This window comes from Grus americana, chromosome 1, assembly GCF_028858705.1.
Source record: "Grus americana isolate bGruAme1 chromosome 1, bGruAme1.mat, whole genome shotgun sequence".
NCBI lineage: Eukaryota > Metazoa > Chordata > Aves > Gruiformes > Gruidae > Grus > Grus americana.
In genome coordinates, this window is record NC_072852.1 from 175,435,092 (window position 1) to 175,455,676 (window position 20,585).

General features: G+C 35.9%; 1 protein-coding gene across 6 annotated transcripts in view; it reads left to right on the top strand.

Moving 5' to 3' along the window:
- The window catches only part of DACH1 (dachshund family transcription factor 1), a 367,584-nt gene that overhangs the window by 177,496 nt on the left and 169,503 nt on the right, over positions 1–20,585 (top strand). For all 6 annotated transcript variants that reach the window (XM_054806688.1, XM_054806675.1, XM_054806681.1 and 3 more), the window contains exon 3: positions 14,212–14,373. In XM_054806688.1, the coding sequence (XP_054662663.1) occupies positions 14,212–14,373 (162 nt within the window). The remainder of the gene's footprint in view (positions 1–14,211; positions 14,374–20,585) is intronic.

Sequence of the window (20,585 nt, forward strand, 5' to 3'; positions counted from 1 at the left end):
TCCTTAATATCCTGTTTTTCAGAATACGACTTCCTTTACAGGCAACAAAAAAGTAACTAGTCACATTTTACAAACATAAGGTAAAATCATTATATTCCCCGTTGTTATTGTCAATGATTTAGAAAGAGTACAAGTCACATTTAACTAGCTCAGGTAGTAACAGAAGGATGGAGATTTTTTAAAATGTCTTTTATTTTCATAAAGGCCTAAACAGCTTTCAGGTAATTAAGATTTTTTGACAAATAATAACAAATTGAGAGCTTTTCTAATTTTTTTTTTTAAATTGCTAAACCCTTGAGCTTATTCCCTCCCTGCTTCAGAATTTCAGTTGACCATATACTAACTTGAATTGCAAATCAGTAAAAAATCTTATATCTGTTAAATTCATGGCTTTAAGAAAAAAACCTCCAGCTAAACTAACAAAAATCCTAAATATTTATTTCCTATTCTTTGTTAATGCCTTCTGGGCTCAAAAGTGTTTTGTGACCTTTTAAGGTACATGGTAAATTTGAAAGCAATGATTCATTTTCATAGTTCCTCTGTGGATTTTTACCGATGTACACTTTACACTGAACCGCTGCCCTCACTTCTTAGGCAAGTTTAGTTTGCATTTTATAGACTTTGTTTGACTTTTTATAGGTATAGAACCAGGGCTGATAACAATATTAATACATGGTTGGCACTTCCATTTTATTTTTATAGCTTTGTACAGTTCCTGGCTGATTTATATTAATAATCCTTCCGTAAGGTAAGGAAATATTATCTCCATCTAATAAGTAGATGGGAATAAAATTAAAATGTAGATGACATATCTGATACCTTCTGGTAATATCAAAATTAAAATTCAAAAGCTTCTAATGTTCTTTTGTTAGAACAATCGTATTTTTAACTAAAAGGGTGAACTACTTCGAAACTCATTCAGATATTATTCAGATATTGTCTTTCAGCCTCTCTTTTCGGATTCTTCTTTCTTCCCACTAAGGATTTCTGTGGAAGGGATGCTTGGCACATGTGGTTAAGCAGAGGTCTTGTAGGTGTGGGGTAATGATCTGTTTGGATTTAATTTACAACTAACTGAAGATAAGTCATAGGAAAATGGCAGACAGGAGAATCAGACAGGCCGTCAGCTGTCTAACCAAGTGTCTGACCTAGGGGCATCTCTAAAGCTGCCAAAATAACTGTTTATGGAATCTGTCAAAAAGCCAAATCCTACTGCTAGAAAAAAATATCTTCCATAATTTTGCATCTGGGCCTTTTGTATGAACACATAGGATGACAAAAAGCAAGTAAATACATGGTGAAGTATTTTGTGCCAATGGCATTCCGCTGATATTACTGCTTCTGTTAACACTTGTGTGAAACACTCGATGCTAGTGAAGGACTGATTTGGGAAGAGAGAGCACAAAGGTAGGAGCTTTGAATTGGACTCAAGTTTAATTTTTTGGTGTTTATATCGTAGCTTGAAATAAAAACATTGGTTAAAATATCTCTTTGCTAAAAGGGTAAGATTAAGGCAAGCTGATGTGGCGATTGGATGCAAAAAATATTTGATCCTATTGATGAAGTTGATATTTTGAAGAATGGTTTGGGTTGGAAGGGACCTTTAAAGATCATCTAGTCCATCCTCCTTGCCATAGGCAGGGACATCTTTCATTAGATCAAGTTGCTCAAGGCCCCATCCAACCTGACCTTGAACACTGGTCCCCAGTGATGGGGCATCCACAACTTCTCTGGGCAGCCTGTTCCAGTGCCTCACCACCCTCACAGTAAAGAATTTCTTCCTAACATCTAATATAAATCTACCCTCTTTCAGTTTAAAATCATTGACCCTTGTCGTGTCGCTACAGGCCTTGGTAAAAAGTCTCTCTCCATCTTATAAGCCTTGTTTAAGTATCGAAAGGCCACAGTAAGGTCTCCCTGGAGCCTCCTCTTCTCCAGGCTGAACAGCCCGAACTCTCTCAGCCTTTCTTTGTAGGAGGTGCTCCTGCCCTCTGATCATCTTCGTGGCCCTCCTCTGGACATGCTCCAACAGCTCCATGTCCTTATGTTGGGAGCCCAAGAGCTAGGCGCCGTACTCCACGTGGGGCCTCACGAGAGCAAAGTAGGGGGGCAGAATCACCTTGTGCTTCTTTTGGTGCAGCCTGGGATGTGGTTGGCTTTGTGGTGTACTGTTAGTTTGGTGTAGAAATGTCAACAAACTGTTCATTTAGGAAATTGGAAGTATGAATCCATCCAAAATTCCTGCATATCATCAGCATCGTAGGAGACAATCATTTTTCCATGCACCAAAGCCATTTTATAACTCATTTTATATTTCATACTCTTTTATATGAGAAATATCAATCACTTATGCTTGAATGGTAGCAGTTTCCAATGGAAGTAGAACATTTCACTAAATTTCACTAAAGTTTTCCTGCAATGTAAGCTTTCTTACAACAAACATGAGAATGGAAAAACCCTACTTGCAAATATTTTTCTTCAAAAACGTGGTCAGTTGAGACAACACTATAGTGCCACTTTTGAAATGTGTTTTCTGTAGTTGAGAAGGGCAGGGTGTCAACAGCAAAGAGAGAAAAATGTAAATACAAATGCATGTACACTCTTCAGATTTGATCATGATACTACATTGTGCATATGTGAATGCCTCTGTAGATGATATGGCATCTTTATTAAATATTGTTGCTGGAAGGACAGAATCATGTTGATTCATCTGCCTTTATTATGTGAAACCTCACTGTATACCACCCATTGGTTAGCATGCAGCTTAGATAAAACACAGTTCTCTCGTGATTGCTGTTGAAAATCTGTTTTGATAAATGGAGGAACTACTCTTTTTCAAGCTTGGTAGAGAAATACAGCACGTGACTAATACGTCCAATTAAAGAACAGAACAAACAAAGACAATGCTAGAAATGTCAAATAAACGAACCACTGGCAGAAAAAATTTCCATAATTTTATGGCCTGTAAGTGTATTACAAAATTAAATTCAACAATAGATCTGCATCCTTTTGAAAAGTAATTCCTGTGTTTCCAAAGCTAAGCATGTGTTTTAACGTGTCTTAACTAGTGATTAAGAATTCAATTTTAAAGAAACTCAACAATTCAGTGTAAGGAATTGCAACAAACCCCATCATTTCCCCTGTTTCCTCTGAAACTTATGCATGCCAAAAAAGCTTGGAGTTCTGTACGTTAGAAGTCCATGTGACGTGTTTCAGAGCTCATGTGTTCTTCACTTCCCGTTACAGAGAGTGGCTGCCAAGCTCATTGGGCTGTGTAGTGACAAATGCTGTAAATTATAACCAATAGTTTAGACTTGAAATCCTATTAGTGACCTGACTTCAAATCAACATGGATATCAAATCATTAGATTATGTATGTTGTTCTGATTTCTAGGATAAAGTAATACCAATGCTCCTGTTCCATTTTCAGAATGATTCATAGAGAAGATTTTAGTCTAGAAGTTACAGTGTTGAAGACTAGTAATGTCTAGAAAATACCAAAGAAATGCAGATACACTACTTATCAGGAACAGGCTATGCATATTTTTATTTGAAAAATTAAAGACATTGTCTCCATGTGTTTCATCTCTAGCACTGATACTGTCATTGCTAAGTATCGAGGTTGCATCTTGTGGTTGTTTGAAGTTAGATTACTCATGGTTGGGATAAAAAAGTGACTTATTATCTAGATAGTAATTAAATTTTTGTGAGTTATTTTTATTATTCATTTTGTTCTAAACATGCAGTCTATCTTGCCAATCTGAATGTCAGAGAAGTCTAAAACTTGGAATTTAGAAATGATAAGAAGGAAGGTCATAACCTAGAGGAATGAGAAATCATAAAATGCATCTCCCCTCCCAGTCTTGCGAGAACGTTGACAAGGTGTAGGAAAGTGATTTCCAGTAACAGATTTGTGAAAAATCCTATTCTATTGATAGCCTGTTCATTAATGGCTGAAGAAAAGATTAATTAAATTATCTTCTGCAAATTATAATCTAGTTCTCCCTACAAAATGGGGAATCTGTGTAATACTATTATCATCATATTTTGACTATTGATTGATGCCACCAACTTGAGCATGGTAACATAAAATTTTGTCTTCTACAAAGTGTTGTTAGCAATGTACCTATAATGTCTCATTTACACATGATATTATGAGGATTTCTTGGGTTTCTGCCAAAGACAATCTTGGAACTCCTTTATGCTTACATATTTGGTGAGCTTTGAATATTTGTCCGTAGTGAGGTAGACAGTGGTCTACCAGTCAATTCTCGGCTTCAGAGATTATGCCTTTTGGAAGCATGTGTGATCACTTACGTAAATCTGAATTTATAAATGGCTGCAGTTTTTCATAATATATACTGCAATTACATCAATATGGTAGGGACTGTAGAAGAGTTACTGCATGTTTGTTTTCATATTATAACCAAATACAATAATTATGTATGCATTATAAATACCACATTTTCTCCTTTAGCATTATTAACAGTCTTCAGATGTTTACTTTCTGAGTATCAGGCAATTCTGAGGTACAAACCAAAAGTATTTAGAGATATCACTCTGTGATAACACCGTGGGCTTGAGAGAACTCCCTTGATTTGGGGTCCTAATTTGGCGATGCTTTGACTGAGTGCTGGGACAAGACACGCATGCGCATCTTCCCAGCGTCGTTGCCACGGTTTGTATCGCGAAGAGATGGGGTGCCTTCAAATGTAAGAAGCCACTGGAATGTGATTTGTCTAGTGCCTTGGTCAACAGTCAGGGTGCTGCCCATGAAATTTAGTGTCCTGTTATCTGGTGCAACAAGTAGAGCGTATAGGTGAGAGAAGGCTGGCTGTAAGAATTGACTGCCTTTTCATCTGAAAGCAGGACTACACAGTGTTCCCCGTCAGTCATTATTGCAGCTACTTTGTACGGTATCACAGTCCTGCATCGCAGTACAATACTCTGCTATCACTGTGCTGTAATAGTACATTTAGCCCCACACCTTGCCTCTGGCGCAGCGTAATGCATAATGGATCTGATGAAACTTAAAAAACAAAAGAAAAAGAAAAAAAGAGCCCCAAAGCCACAGTGCAGCTCTTGAAGTTACAACGCTTTAAGTGAATGATGGATGGAGGAGGAGAGAGGACTCTCCTGACCCTTACAGGTGAATTCTTTACATTTTGAAACGTGAAAATTCTCTCACCCAAATTTCTGTGTTAAAACAATGGTATATATGCCTTGAAATAACCAGGAGATTTCTGGGATTTTTTGCAGCGTTATACTGACTTCTGTCATTATAATGCTTGGCGCAACCTGTTTTGCACACTGCAAATACAGAGGGGCAATTAGAAGAATATTATAGAATTTGTCAGTATATATTGTAATATAAAGGTTTCTGGTTTCTTTTTTGGGGGTGGGAAACAATACCTACCTTAAAGCTAACTGTGGCAAAACAGAGTTAAAACTGTTGTTTATTTTAAATTTTATTTATACATGTAGCATATTCTTCTGCTGTTAATGAATAATCCTATGAAAACTTACCTTAAAATATCTTGAAATATTAGTTTATATTTTACAGGTCTACCAAAGATGCACTTATGAGCAGCTATGATAATATTTCATCTTAGTTAGGGAAGGCAATTGCTTGCAGCTAAAGCCCTGCATTCCTTTCCTTCTCTTTTCATGAGTAGGAATAATGCTGTTTTCATTTCTTGGGGAAGGCAGGAGCCTGAAGTAAGTCTGTAGCTGCTTATTCTTGTGTACCGAAAGTGAGAATCTAATCTTGCTTTCTTTGGGCAAAAAAACTGCTTCGGGACCAAAGCCATGAAGGCCACAAAGGCTTTGATAGCGCTCTGAGTAAATACGAGTGGGCTGTTTCTTCAACGTGGGGACCCAGTGCAGAGAACAGGTCCCTCTGCGGGCACATCCATCCCACCAGAAGGCTCTAAAAGCTAAAACTGCACCGCTGCGGTTCACAGCTAAAATCTCATTTTATTCTGAACTTGTTCTGACGCCACAAATACTTATGCACGCGGATAAGTTAAATTTCACACACGTGATTAGGCATTTGGGCTGCAGTGGGTCTATCGGAAAGAATTTGGCAGTTCTGTTTGCAAGGCTGAGCTCGGAAGTTGTAGGGAGACGTAATTCCACAGGGCCATCAGGCTGCCTCAACAGTCTTTAGATATTAGTTTAATCAAAGAACCGTGTGCCATTACCCCAGGATCTGTGTCAAGCTGTGGATTAGGTTTATAAGAAAAACTACAAAAGCTCCTGCTGGTTGAAAGATTATGAGTATTTAGCTACATTACTGCTGTTACAGGCATGAACACGTCCTTTCAGTATTTTTGAATTGTAGCAGTGTTACAATTAATTAATTGTGTCCGTCTAGTTATAAATTAGACTAAAGTTAAAGGCTAAGGTTTTATTAAGTACTACTGATTTTCTTTTTGGTTTTGGCGGTACAAATTAAACTGAAATACACTTTTCTAAACTCAAAGAATATGTCAATAAAAGACATTGTAGTTAGTCAAATCTAAGAATGTTAAATCAAGAAAATTCTCAAAACACCAATAACTACCAGTAACTGTCATTATGTTAAACTTTTTAATTTCTCGTAACAGTGAGAATAGCGTTGTGAGAACATGAGATAATACACACAAAAAGAAGAAAGGAACTTCTGTTTGCAAAAAGTGCAAGGAAGTTGTTCCCATAATAAGTCATTCTATTAAACAAGAGCCATTATTGCACTCTAGCAATGCAAATGTAAAACAGAAAGTCTGTTAGGAACCAAGCATCATTGTTAGCATAATATATTGTTAGTATATATATTTTCCCTTCCCACATACTTTTTTTTTTTTTTTTTGGAATTGCATGCTATTTGGTTAAAGAGATTGTGGATCAAGGTTCGAGAGTTAAGGAAAAGTATTTTTTTATTTTGTTCAAAGCTGACCTCTGCATTTAAAAAGGCTTGATCTGCACTTTTTCATCTGTTTAGAAGCATACATTTTTGGTTAAGAAATTGAAGACAATCTCTTTGTCTTTTTCCTAAGCTGGGGAGGTTGAGATAAAAAAGAATGCCTGCTTTAAAAGTCACACATGGCTGTAATTTAAGATTTTTTTTACCTCATTGTCCATAACAGTTGAAAGAAACCTTCAATGAAAGTTTATTAACTAGGCCAATGCCTGAGGCAATAAAGGTTCATTTATTACCAGTTTCTTGGCTGTTTTTCTTCTTCTATTTTTCCGTTAAACTCATAGCGTAAGATAATACTTCACAAAATTAAACCTTTGACCTTCTGTGGAGTTAAGTCGCCTTTGATTAGATAAAGTAACAATTTATGGTCCAGCATGAGGTTGCACATGAAATGAATAATGCAACAGACTGAATGAGAACTGGGAATCTATTGCTTTTGAAAAGATGACTGTTGTTTAAGAAAGAATGTTCTCTCTTAATTGTATTGTAGTGATGCTGTATGCATTCCAGTAGGATTTTAAACTGTTGCTGAAAAGTACTATATAGCCAGGCAGTTATGCAGTATACATTGTTTAATTCTGTCACAATCGCACCAAGCCAATAATAAATTCACAGATTACAAAACCCCATTAAGCTGCAACAGTTAGTAATTTGTTGTGGTATTTGAAATGCACTCTATGATTTCACTTTTTACTCTTCAGTACAATGCAATAAATCCACAATAAAGAATAACTTCATGGAATGTAAGTCCATCAGTTCCATAAATGGCAAATGTTAGTGATAAAATAATTACATTTACACATTTTTTTTCCAACATAATTGAACCTGCTGGTGGTTCTTATTCAAAAAACGCAGTCTTAATATTAAGTTTTATCTACTTTTAACAAAACAAATCAAGAGGACACTACTTCTTTTAGGTCAATGTTTTATTTCTGCAACTGTGTTATTGCAGAGACACACTGTAAGTAAAAGGATTTTTAGATTTGAAGATTGCTGTGGAAATTTAGCTCTTTTGCTTGTTTATTTTAAATGTAATACCCAGACCTCAAAATTCATATTGCAATTTAGAAGTAGTTACAGGAAAAAGGTCTGATTAGTTTGATGAACAACAGATGGTTTGAGCTTCACATACACTGGTTTTCTCCCAGTGCAGGACTGGCAATTTCATTTTAGTTGCACCAGTCTAAACCAGATCAAATGCCCGAGTTTTTCTAAGTATTCCTCTTTAACAATATTTAAAGTGCAATTAGTTATTTCACTTTTTTGTTTTATATGACTCCTTTAATAATAGCCCCTTTAAAGATATTAAAAAATCATCTGAATGAGCAGTTTGTGCTGAACCATGCAAGTTGAACAGGAAAATACAGCTAGAAGGGCCAGACAAGAATTTCTTGATTATTCCAAAATAACAGGTAATGAAAGTTTTAGGGTATACTAATAGTGTTGTATTGGATCAGTCCAGGCAGCTTAACAGAAATAAGGCTTCTGGATAACTGGGAGATTCCAGGCCTACATTATACATAAAGAATGCAACTAATGAAACTCAGTCTATTTTAGCAGAACATTATGGTGTGGTCTGAAGTTCCCCTTTCTGCCATCCAGTCTATGTAATCAGACCTCTGTCCTCCTGCAGATTGCTTTCCCCTTCTTGTTTTATGTATCACACTATATAAAGCACCCATTAGATCAGAGACTAAGGTTAGGATCCTATTTCATTTGAAATAACTGGGCAGCAGCGTAATAAGCTACCAAAAACTTGTACCTGAACTGCTGAAACCCGTGAAACCGGTGCAATAATCTACAGTGATCGGGGTCAAGTCCTAGGAGGTAACCCTGCCTTTCTTTCTCAGGCAGAGTTTTTCAGATTTTAGTAAGAATTTTGCCCAAGTAAGAACGTCAATATGAAATCTGGAATTAAGTCAAGAAAAGACATGAATTATTTTCAAGTCAGTACCACTGAAATAAACTATAGGAAAAAGGATTAAGCGTTCATTTGAAATAATGAAAGGAGTTCTTTCAGAATTTAGATGAGATTTGGACCTCCTCCCACACAATGAATAAAGCATTTCTGCAGAAATAACTTTCCAGCAAATAAATGAAATTAAATGTAACACACGTACAACAGTCCTGTTTTGGTTTTCTGCCTGTTCTGTGATGGCAAAGGTAAGGTATCTTGAAAATGTTCTCAAAGTCCTAAAGAAAGAGGTTGTGAAAATGTGAACATATATTATTGCATTTTTTATGTAGCCATAAATATGTGTATATATGGTATATATAAAGGAAGGTAATAGTTCTATTAAGGAACTTATTAATTATTTATTGTAATAACTATTAGAAATTATAATTACTATTGGGCATAGTTATGTGAAGGAAATTAAAAGTGAATTAAGATCAATTACTTAAATAATTTTGTAAGTTATCCCAGGACCAAATTTAGGCATACAATTCAAAAATGTGTATTTTGAGACGTATTTGAGGCTGAAAAAGTTACAGCCATAGGTCCTTTTCTTTTTTCCTTCGCAAATAGGGTGTGTTGTAAGGTGGTCATGCCATCAAAACTGAAAGTTTTAAGAGCTCTCTCTTAAGCCAGGGAATAGTATTTGTTGGAAGGCAGAAACCCTGGATGTGATTTAGTGCCCACCAGTAATTCGTAGGCATTTTGAAAATCTGTCATGATATATGACAGCTCTCTCGGGCGCTTTGCTTTTAAAACAGAATTGTTTTCTGAAGATGCTGTGTTTTTTTGTCATTGTTTTCCGTTTCATTCACTCATTTTTCAGCATTAGAGACCACACATACTGGGCATACTTCTGGTCTCATTCTCACCCACGAAATTCTGACTTCAGTAGAGTTGCACGGGTGTAAATTAGACTAGAACTTGGCAGGAGAAAGCTTATGATTATATTTGGCAGAGGCAGCAGGCTGCAACTTTATTAACATAATTAACAGCTACAAACACACCCAACAGGCCAAAGTAATCTAGTGACAGAAGAGAGAAGGTCTTTGTAGGAAAGGATCATTCACGCTTTCTTTTGGTGTTCTGCTTCTTGTTCCTGAGTTCCTACTAAGGCTTGGAGAGCTTTCAATTGAGCTGTAATTCAAATTCATACGGCTCCTACAAGACACCTTGAACAGACTTTTGCTGATGAGTCTATAGGAACTGTCAGCAATACGGAGATTACTTCAGAAGCGTGATGGTTGAATTGAACTTTACTTTCTGATGTTTTGCTTTTTGAATTAAATTGTTGGACAAGATTAATTGCACGCAGTAAGAGATTTAAATGAATAGCTTTATAAAGCATTAAAGTTCTAAGTATGTCACATGGGAAAAAAGCTGTAAGGTTTAAATGAATAAATGTATTTAATGCATAAAATGTCTAGGCTAATTTTTTAATTCCTTTACTAACATCTTTTATTGAAAAACCATACTTTATTCATCCATCTTAGTTATACTGCTGTGGTTGTGGTAATTTAATATTCCTGCTCTTCGCTAATCTTCTGGTTCAACAGAAGTAAACAATAGGTTTCATAAATTAAAAATACGCTCTTCAGAACATGCTTCTAAAGATAAAAAACAAGGCTGTAAACATTTATGACTGAAACAAACTAGATTGTTCAAATACTGCCATGATGTATCATGTATATCAATATGGCACTGATATCAGTTAGAATGCAAACAAGGTTTTAAATGATGTGCCCCTTCATTTCAGCTGGAGAATCCGCTTTACACCATCTGCCTATCAGATGGTTAGGAACCAGGACTGCGTATTAATGCCACATGTTCGATTTTCTTTCCTCTTGTAATGGTTAGATTCATATTGCTAATAGCTGTGCATGAGCACTGTCGATGAAATTTGTGTGACGATGGAGTGATGAGATATTTATAAAGCTGCCTGTCTCACTGCATAATCAGCAGGAAGAATGCCAGACATAAACAACTTATCAATTTCAGAATATTAATGACAACTACCATTGACTTTAATCCATTGAATATTTTGGCCTGGATACTTTTTAACAGTTCGAATAAATATTTGTAAAGAGTAAAAAATATCTAAGTGGCTGTTCGGTGTGATCCTTATTTCTTTCATTTCAGTTGCCTTCTTAGGTGACTTCTGGTTATCTCATATGTGAAGATAAAATTTCTGTAGTGTAGAAAAGTCTGCACCTCAGAAATTCCTTGGCTACTTGTTGTAAGAGTAAAGTGATATTAAATAATGTTTAGGTCAAAAGGCTTTCTCAAACAACCAATAAAAAAAAAAAATCCCAAGTATTTACCCAAGTACATATTTATACCCGAACTTTAGAGTTTTAAAATATACATAGAGATACATAGCAGCTTATTAACCTCTTCTGTTTATAACACATTTGGCTGCCTTTGCTAGTGAGATAAGTGAGATAAGTCGGGCCCTGTGCTAGAGAGAAAGTTTTGTCTGGTGCTATACCATAGTATATACCACAGTGCACCAGTGATTATAATACAAGGGGATCTAGTAATTGGCTCAGGACCTTCCTTAACACTTGCTTTGCTATATCGTGATAGTAAAGGGATAGGAAAAAATAACAGTAAAGCAGAAACTGTGCTGTAGGCTGGTATTGCTGTGAGGAACAGCATTAAGCAATAATTCTGAGGATTATTCCTTACTCACATTTCCCCTCCACTTACACTGGTGCTTATGAGAGACACACGTTTCAGATTCGTACAGTTTAAATTAATTGCTGTATAGCAAAGTAATCGTTTCAATCACTTATGCGGTTGTATGAGGGAAGGAATTAAATTAGAAGTTTAATTTCTGCTTTTTTAAATTATCATTTATTGTCAGAAGCATTATCTTGTGAAAATCGTACTACAGAACTTAGCAATCTGTATTTTAGTTTCCTAATCCTTATCCAAAGCTATGGCTTCCTCTAGAGAGAAGCATTATGGCCTACTGTGGAGAGAAGCACTGAAGTATACTCTTTTGCAAATTTTGTAGCAAAAGAGAGTTCGTATTTTAGTGGTTCTGTGACTGGGTCATTACCCCAGTGAGACGTAATATTTACAGGTGGGTTCACAAGCCCAATGTCCAGTGGTGTTTAATATGGTATTTTTGGAAGCACTTAAAAACTGCTGGCCTGGAAGTGCAGTCACAGCCAAAAGTTTGAGGCCTGCTGTTGTATTCATTAGTTGTATCGTGTTTGAATATTCCTCTGAAGGATTGTTCTTTAAAGATGCTAGTTTTAGCTTGTCAGTGATGTATATAAAAAAAGGAAGTATAGGTTATTGTATTGTTCAATGAGCACAGGATGCAAACCAAAGTTCAGAGGTGCACTGTCCCTTTTTTTGTGGCCTAATTTAGGGACCGTAACCAAATTTGTATAACGTATAACTTCATATCCTTCCTCTAAGTTAAAAACATCATTGGAAGCAATCCACGTTATTGTCAATACCTTCTTAAGATCAGAACATGCACAATTTGTAATAGCAGAAGAAGCTAAAATAAAATGAACTCCTTGTATTTATCCACCTTCTGATTTGATTTTTGGCTTTCGGTACATCTTCTACCTGAAATAGCAATTTTATAAATAATATTGATCTGCCTGTGCCGAATGTAATTATCACAGACTTGGTAATTCTCATTGCACTTGGAGGTGTTAGAAGTCAGCCTGTGGGGAGGGTTGGGAGGCTGGAACTGTTTGCTAACCTTTATGTGGTTAGGCAAAGAAATAAAGGAAAACAACCTTGAGTGAAGCCACAATATATGCAAAGGCACCTCTTACGCCACCTCATTGTCTTCCCTGGGAGATTCCTGATCTCCATTCACCTTCTGCCTTCTCCCTGCTGGATTTTGCCTTCTGTCTCTCCCCATTCGTAGCTGAAAACATGGCACGAGTGAACTCATTTTCCATTTGAGGAGGCAATGGAGACAACCAGGGGCTCTTGGAAGGTGGTAGCAATATTTACCTCAGCAGCTTGGGATTATTTGCTTATTTGGTCTTTCTTGCTAAATTGCACTCTTCCTGTGCTGGGTTGCAGCCTGGGCCCACTAGAATAGTAAGTTGTGCAGTTAATTCCTCTTGAGATCCATAAGACACTTCACACCTCTCAGAGTAGCTGAAAATCAGACAAGCAGGCACCTTTAAACTAATTACACTGAATTTTTTCAAGCCTTCATCATGGTCAGGGCAAGAATCTTGATTCAAAATGACTGAGGGTCTGTTCTCCTCACGTGGCATCACAGCCTGAGGGCTGAGATTGCCGAATTGCATAAAACTTACCTGGTTTAATGCTTTCTCTTTATTTTTTGTATGTTTAATTCTCTTTAATTTCCATCTCTACCACCCAGGCTGGGGTAAAGGGATCTGAGTGGGTAGCAGCACTGTTTGGGGACCGCAGAAAAATTATCCTGTCTCAGGGAAGAGAGCAAAACCTTATGACGTTGAGTGAAGACCGTATCTAACTTTGAGTTTTGAAGATATTGCTGGACCGTTTCTCTAATTGCTTTTGACAAAGAGAACTTTTCCTGTTTTTGTAGAATATTCTTGTAAATGGCTGGATGGCAGAAATTTGGTTTGGTAGGAAGAGCACTTCAGGTGCAACATCTTCAGGTTGGCTTGCCTGAAGATGGCTTTGGGGTTGCTGTTAAATGGGTTTAATAATTCCTCTTCTCATTCGTAAATGCTTTAATGCCTTGAAGTTTTGGGGAAAGCAAAATAAGTATTTTACCGATGTTCAGCATTACTAACCTTTCTTTCTTCTTCCTAGAATGCCCACATCTCCTTGCAGTTATGTGTGAAATGAGAAATAAATGTCTGAGTTCTTTCATCTGTTACTCTTAAATAGAAATTATATACCTGTTTTTTTTTCAGTTTTCTTTAGCATGGCAAACATTTGAGATCTAAAAGTTGGTTTTCTCTAAGTACAGTTGTGTAAATGTTCACCTATTCATAGCCGGACACTTAAGACACTATTTCGCAGCTAAATTCGATTTCTGAAAGCATGTATTTGTATCTCCAGTTAGTTATGATTGTGTTATGACTGTCGTTACTGGATACCAAGTTAAGATTCAGGTGGACATAGAGAATTAATTATCTAAATAGGACGAGAAACATTTTACTTGAAAAAGTTGACAAACTTCAAATCAAACAAGCAATAATACTCTGCAGTGTTCTCCATTCATTATGTAGCAAGTAGAAAGGAAGTTAGTTAGTCCCTTCAATAATGAAGAATCATAGAATAATATATATTAAATTTTTTTCATACTTCTTTGCAGGTCTGACAGCAGCAGCTGCAGCGGCAGCAGCTGCCACCAATGCTGCCATAGCAGAGGCAATGAAAGTGAAAAAAATTAAACTGGAAGCTATGTCCAACTATCATGCAAATAATAACCAGCATGGAGCAGACTCTGAAAATGGAGATCTGAATTCAAGTGTCGGTAAGTCTCAACACAGCATAATTATATGTCCATAATGCTCTGATATTTTAATAAAATGGTGATCCTTCTGGAATTCCTTCTGAAGTCCTTGATTTGGTGTAAAGAGTTGCATATTTGTTTTCCCTTTCTTACTGTTTTTAGTTTTATTTTGTTTCTGACCTTTACACCAGCGTTCAGCATTGTTCTTACTATTACAAAAGCATTCTTTCCTTTGCAGGTTACTTTTGCAGACTCCAGTTAATATTTTCCATGAAAGAAAGTGGTTTGATTGCTTAGAGTTCATTTTTCAAAGTACAGGTGGGGTGACAGATGATGGTGTCAAAGCGAAATTTAACAATGTCTCCTGCTCAGTGTGCTGGGTATCGACTTTAGGTAATTCAGAACACAAGCTTGAAAGCAAAATATTTCATACTTTCATGTGCCCTATGACAAAAGGAAAACATACATACACAATAAATTATTGCCATGCTCTGCAGTTCCTATCATATTTTATTTTAATAAACACATTCTTAAAATGTAGTTAACAGGTTTTTCCATTTCTTAAGCAGCCATCAGCAACTCCTGTTCTTTCTCAAAAAAGAATTGTTTCAGTATACTTTATTCATTTGTTTGGACGATTTGTTTTGCTAAAGCATAGTTCAAAGCTAGAGTAACTTTTTGTTGTTGTTGATTAAATCTTTAATCATCTGTGTGTGTCTGCTGTAAAATGTTTTGTTATGCCATTTCATTGTATTGGCTCCTTTTATCATGTTGAGACAGTATTAACTCAGCAACAGAAATTCAATGACAAAGAGGTACATTCAGAAGACTGCAGGCAAGATTGGTGTATATTGGAAAAAATGGCTTAAGATAGGGATTTTTTGTTTGTTTTTATTTTGGCTCTTTTGTTGAGTTTTGTTTATTTTTTAGTTTTTCATCTCCTAAATACATTTGAAATGAGTCTTAGAGAGTTATGTACTAGCCTTAATGTAAATAAATATGTGTTTGTGAACAGCATTTCTGTACAGTTTGGTAGGCATCAGTAGGCTATTATTTAGAAATAATATGAATTACAGTTCAAAGAACTGGTTCACCTAGGCACACACTATTTTAAATAATAACTGGGTATGCATTACTGCATAAGGAGACAATCAGATTTTTTGTCTTCCTTTTAAAGAAAGGATTAAAAAAATGCCTCTGTGATGGCGAAGAAAATAGTCTTAAATTAGTTGTGTTAGTACTCAGATACCAGCACGTGCAGTCACTAGAATATTAGTGGAAAGATTGTCCTCTTGGAGAGAAGACAAGAGCGGGTAGAGAGCAGGTGTCTTTGAAATCTGGAAGGAGGAGATAGGTACAAATGAAGTGGAAGGACCAGGTGGCCCCTAACATACTGGAAGGAAAGTGAAGAAATGAGAAAGAGTAAAAACTGGGAGGATAGAGTCTGTGCTAGAACTAGAAGCTAGTTTAGATTTGAATTTCAGACTTAGTTGAATGCATTATGTGAAATAAAATGGTCAAATACTGAACTAGAACTGTTATCTTGCTTGGCAGTTCTAGTGACAAACCGCTTGTACATCCATGGAAATGGAAAACTTAACAGGTAACCAACACCTAAATCGTGTGAATTATTTGTAGGAGAGTGGATGGAGACAATATCTGAATTTCCTCTGAATAAAAAGGAAAAAAATATTTTGAAATCATTGTTTGAGGCATGATTTAGATAACTAATCTGCTCTTGTACATCTTAATAATTTTCCCTGTAAGAAAATACATTCTAGCTATTTTAGGAGGGCAAAGTTAGTGAAGCAATATTATGTATTGTCATTGTCAAAATTTCCTTTCAGCCCCTTAACTTACTTGTTAACTTCACTTAATTTCCTAATTTAACTGAATGAAGAATAGAGTTCATTTTGCTCAGAAAAAAATGGCTCTTCTGAGTAGAGTGAATAGCATTCCAGTTGTCTCCATTCCATTCTGGACATACAGTGTGTTTCTCTATGCATTCAGTCTTGAGCTATACACTTCCTATGGAGGTTTTCTCAAAATTAGTTTGCATTTATTTGTTTCTTTTATAGTAAGCCCTATCTAGTATCCAGAGTCAGTTATGCCTATGGAGCCAGAGAAGTGATTCCTGCTACTACTAATGCCAGGATATTATTAGGTTCATTAAGAGTTAAGTCTCTATTTATTAGTTGCTTTTTTGAACATTAGCATATTGTATTATCTTGGCAAGAACTCGTATTTCAAAGGTGTTGCTTTGTAGTAGGTGTGTGGGTTTTTTATCCCTGCATTTTTTCAGATGTTTATTTATGTCTTTTCAAATAAATATTATCACATCCATATACCATTAATGTTTTAAATTATGGCTTGTTAGGCATGAATTTGAAATATTACGTTACTGAATGTTGACAGGAAGAAGGAATAAACCAAAAGAAAATAACCTGATTTTGGTTTATATTTTAAATTATGTTATGTGCCTGACCAAACTGAAAAGGAACAAACAAACTAACCAGCCAGGCTAAAAGCTTAACTGATACATCTTAGCCCATATGTAACAGGCATTACGGTATATTATTGTACATGCGTTGATCATACCGTGTTCTTAGGCTGTTCCAATGCCTATGTAAAAGAAGATAAAAAAAATATGAGCTCTTGGGTTGAATTGTCAGGTTTACTTCTGAATTGTCTTACTTTCTGGTTTTAATCAGATGCTTAATGTGAATTATAGAAGTCATTTTTGTAGATGAACATTGTATAATTATACAGAGCACTACACAAATGTATTAACTTGGTCCTTTGAAGCAATGGCCAAAAGGTTAGTGAGTGAAGGGAGTTAAAGGAAGCCAATGATACTAATAAGTAATTATTTTATATCCCTCAGTTTTGTATGGTAACCTTGAGCTTGCATCCTCCCACCAGAATTATCATTTTAGAAGGGGGTAAAAAAGGAAAAAAAAAAAAAAAGAAATTACAGAGGAATCAGAGTGAGGTATTAGCACACTGAGTAAAATATATGGCTGCAACGCCTTTCTCCCCCATCCACAATCAATTGGATTCTTTTAGTTTAATATTTACTTGCTAAGATGAGATGCTAGTCTGCATGGTGATAAACAGTCTGCTACTGGCATCTGAAGGTGACCTGTCAGTTCATATGGACAAATCTCCTGCTTACTGAAATGTACAAAATAAATCATTAAAGCAGGCAGGTGCTCATTCCCAGATTTAAATCACCATAGATTTATGATTTGAATTAATGCTTCATTTGGTCATAGAAATAGATGCTGAGACAAATGATATGCAGTGGTTGGGGCTTCCATACTGTAGCCATCCTAATATTGATTACTGAGATGTCTTTGCAATCTCTTGTTTATATCAAGTACTGTCTTGTGACAGCTTGGCTGATATGAGCTACATTGCAGATAAGAAGGAAAAATGTCCTGGGTTCTTTTTAGTGGCAATTCTACATACAACATGCAGGATAGATAAATTATTGTGGTTTTGTTTAAAAAATGAATTCTGTATGGCAGCAAACAAAAAAAGGTTATGCTGTGTGTTGGGTTTTTTTTTTTTTTAATTTAATTGCAGAATTAAAAGAAAGAGAGTGACAAGGTCAAACTTTAAGTTTCATTGAAGAGGTTCTTCTCTTTGTCATATTAGCATCTTAGGATGATATTAGGATCAGTTGTATATTTACCATCTAATACTCCAAAGTTAGAGATAGGTAGAGCAGCTCAATTATTTCCTTGCTGCTTAAGTACTTACTGCCCTGCTATCATACTTCATTAACCTGCAGCAGCAAAAGATAGAAGCCTTTGAAAATAAATACGTTTCAAGCTATTTCTGTGAGCTGGACTTTGCTATCTATAACTTGGTAGGAAGTGAAGAACAGTCCCTATACTTTTGCTTCCCAAACATTTTATATAATGAAAACACTATGCATATACTTTAGGGAATACTCAAAGGATTTGTAAAGACCTTTGCCACTTGCTAAAATCTGACTCATAAAACTTGTAAACAACTATCAACAATAGTAAATTACTTGCTTAGTAGGAAATGAGTTCATATCTATTCAAAATGTGATCTCAAAACAGATGTCCCGAGAAAATGTCATTGTTTAAACTACATTCATACCAAAAAAAAATGCTATTATTTCTTTAAGGAAGTGAAGCAATCATGAAGACTTTGGTGTTCTCAGTTTCTAAACACAGTTAGGAAATACAAGGCAACATTTTACACTTGGCTAGCATGTTAATCCATAAACAACCACAAAATGTGTTGAAAATTAAGAGGTTTTCTTGGCATGTTAGGTTTCCTATTCATCCGCATTACCTTGTAATATTTAAAATTATGAGACAAAAGCAAGGTTTTCTGTGATCTGTTGTTCAAAAGTAACGGTTGCTTGCATACTGTTATTCTTTTTTTTTCATCCAGAATCAGAGATAAAATGATTTAGGTGAAATTATTTTTCTCCGGTGACCTTGCCCAATAATAGAACAGTACAAAATACAGTCATTTCCTTTTTCTAAACACACGTGTCTATTTTGAAGGAAAGAATTACTTTTATGGTTTCAGGAAAAAGTCTTGGAGACCTTGAAAAAGCAAATAAAAGGAAACAGAGAATGCAGGCCACCGAGCACAGCTCTGCAGTTGCACATCTGATTCTCTGCCTTGGCAATGTTAATGAACCTCAAATCCTCCCTATAATTAGATGAGGGAATTGCTTATATTTTCAAACAGATGATGCTGCTATAATGAAACGATTGACAGGGAACTTAAGAGTGTCTACAGTAGTCATTTGGTTTCCGGGTTTGGGGTTTTTTTTCTTTTTCTTTTTTTTTTTTTTTTTTTAAGTGTAAAAAGAAGATTGGCTGTAGATACAGGTCCTGGGAGAGGTAGTAATTTACACAGAATGCTATGACAGGTGTCTTTGTGTAACACGGAAATAAAATGAAAGAGAGAGGAATGATGGGCAGGTACGGCAATTTTTTGGGAGGGGGTGTCCTGTGCTTATTCTGCTTGGGTTCTTTAAAAGGGGCCGAGACTCAAGAGATGGATCCGGATTGAGTGCACAGCTGTAACTGCTGATGAGCTAATTGCTCCTTATCTCTCAGCCCCATTCATCTTCATTTTTTACCAATTACTGAGAATTATCTGTGTTCTCAGTTGGATATGAGAGTTAATCCTTTTTGGTTAAGCTGGCAGTACTGTGAGCAGATTCCAAATCATAGGGTGAAAAAGCCAGAGCAAGCTTGTTCTCAAACTCTCTCCAGTTCAATGACAGTATCACTAGTTCATAAGAATTTTTCTATTGTTTAACAGATTAAACACTGATTTTTTTTTTTTACTTCAGTACTTTTATTAATATGTATTTTTCTCTTAGCGTAAACTGAATGTATATGTTCCTAGGTGGATGGATGTGCTCCCTTTCTAAAAACATTCACTTGCAAAAATGAAAATAAGATAAACAATAACTTCAGACCAGAAAGATTATTTGCAGTATTTCAGTGTTTATTGTATGATGCATGGCACTTCTTTTAATGACAAGACTGTGCATGCAACTTTGACATCATGGGACGTAAGACAAATGCTTGTCAGTGACCTGTATCTACTTTTGTAAACTTCTTTGGGATCTGTGGATGAAAAGTATTGTCTAGGTGCAAGCAGAGGCATAATCATAGAGGCATAAGGACAAATGTGTGATGTTGAGCACATTGTATTTCAAGCTAAAGGAATGCTTTCCTAAAACTATGATTGGGAATGCACAGACTACTAGAAACAAATCATTCGGTTGTAGTCAGGTCACTAAACTTTGTTTTGGAATTTTACTTGTCTTCATGATGGCATGGGAAAAAAAAAAATTATTGAATTTCATAGCTAAAAGATAATGTTAGTCTATCATCAACTGAGAACATAATTTCTCCAGATCTGCTTCCCTAGCCTCTAGTTGTGATTGTTAAATTTGTTAAATTTGCTAAACAAGGCAACGAATTGGATGTTATGATCTGAACACCAGTTAGTAAATTAAGGGGATTATTAGCAGAGATTCAGCATTTCATGTTGGACAGTCAGTTGTGTTATAATGATGAGTCCCTCATCTAGATTAAATCCTCACTGTGGGATTCATTGGAACAAATGTAGACATTTGCATCCAAGTTAGTCACCTTTGACTCAACAGACAGAAATAGGCAATTGTGGGGGTGATCCATCTCATCCTAAAGTAAATGGCAACA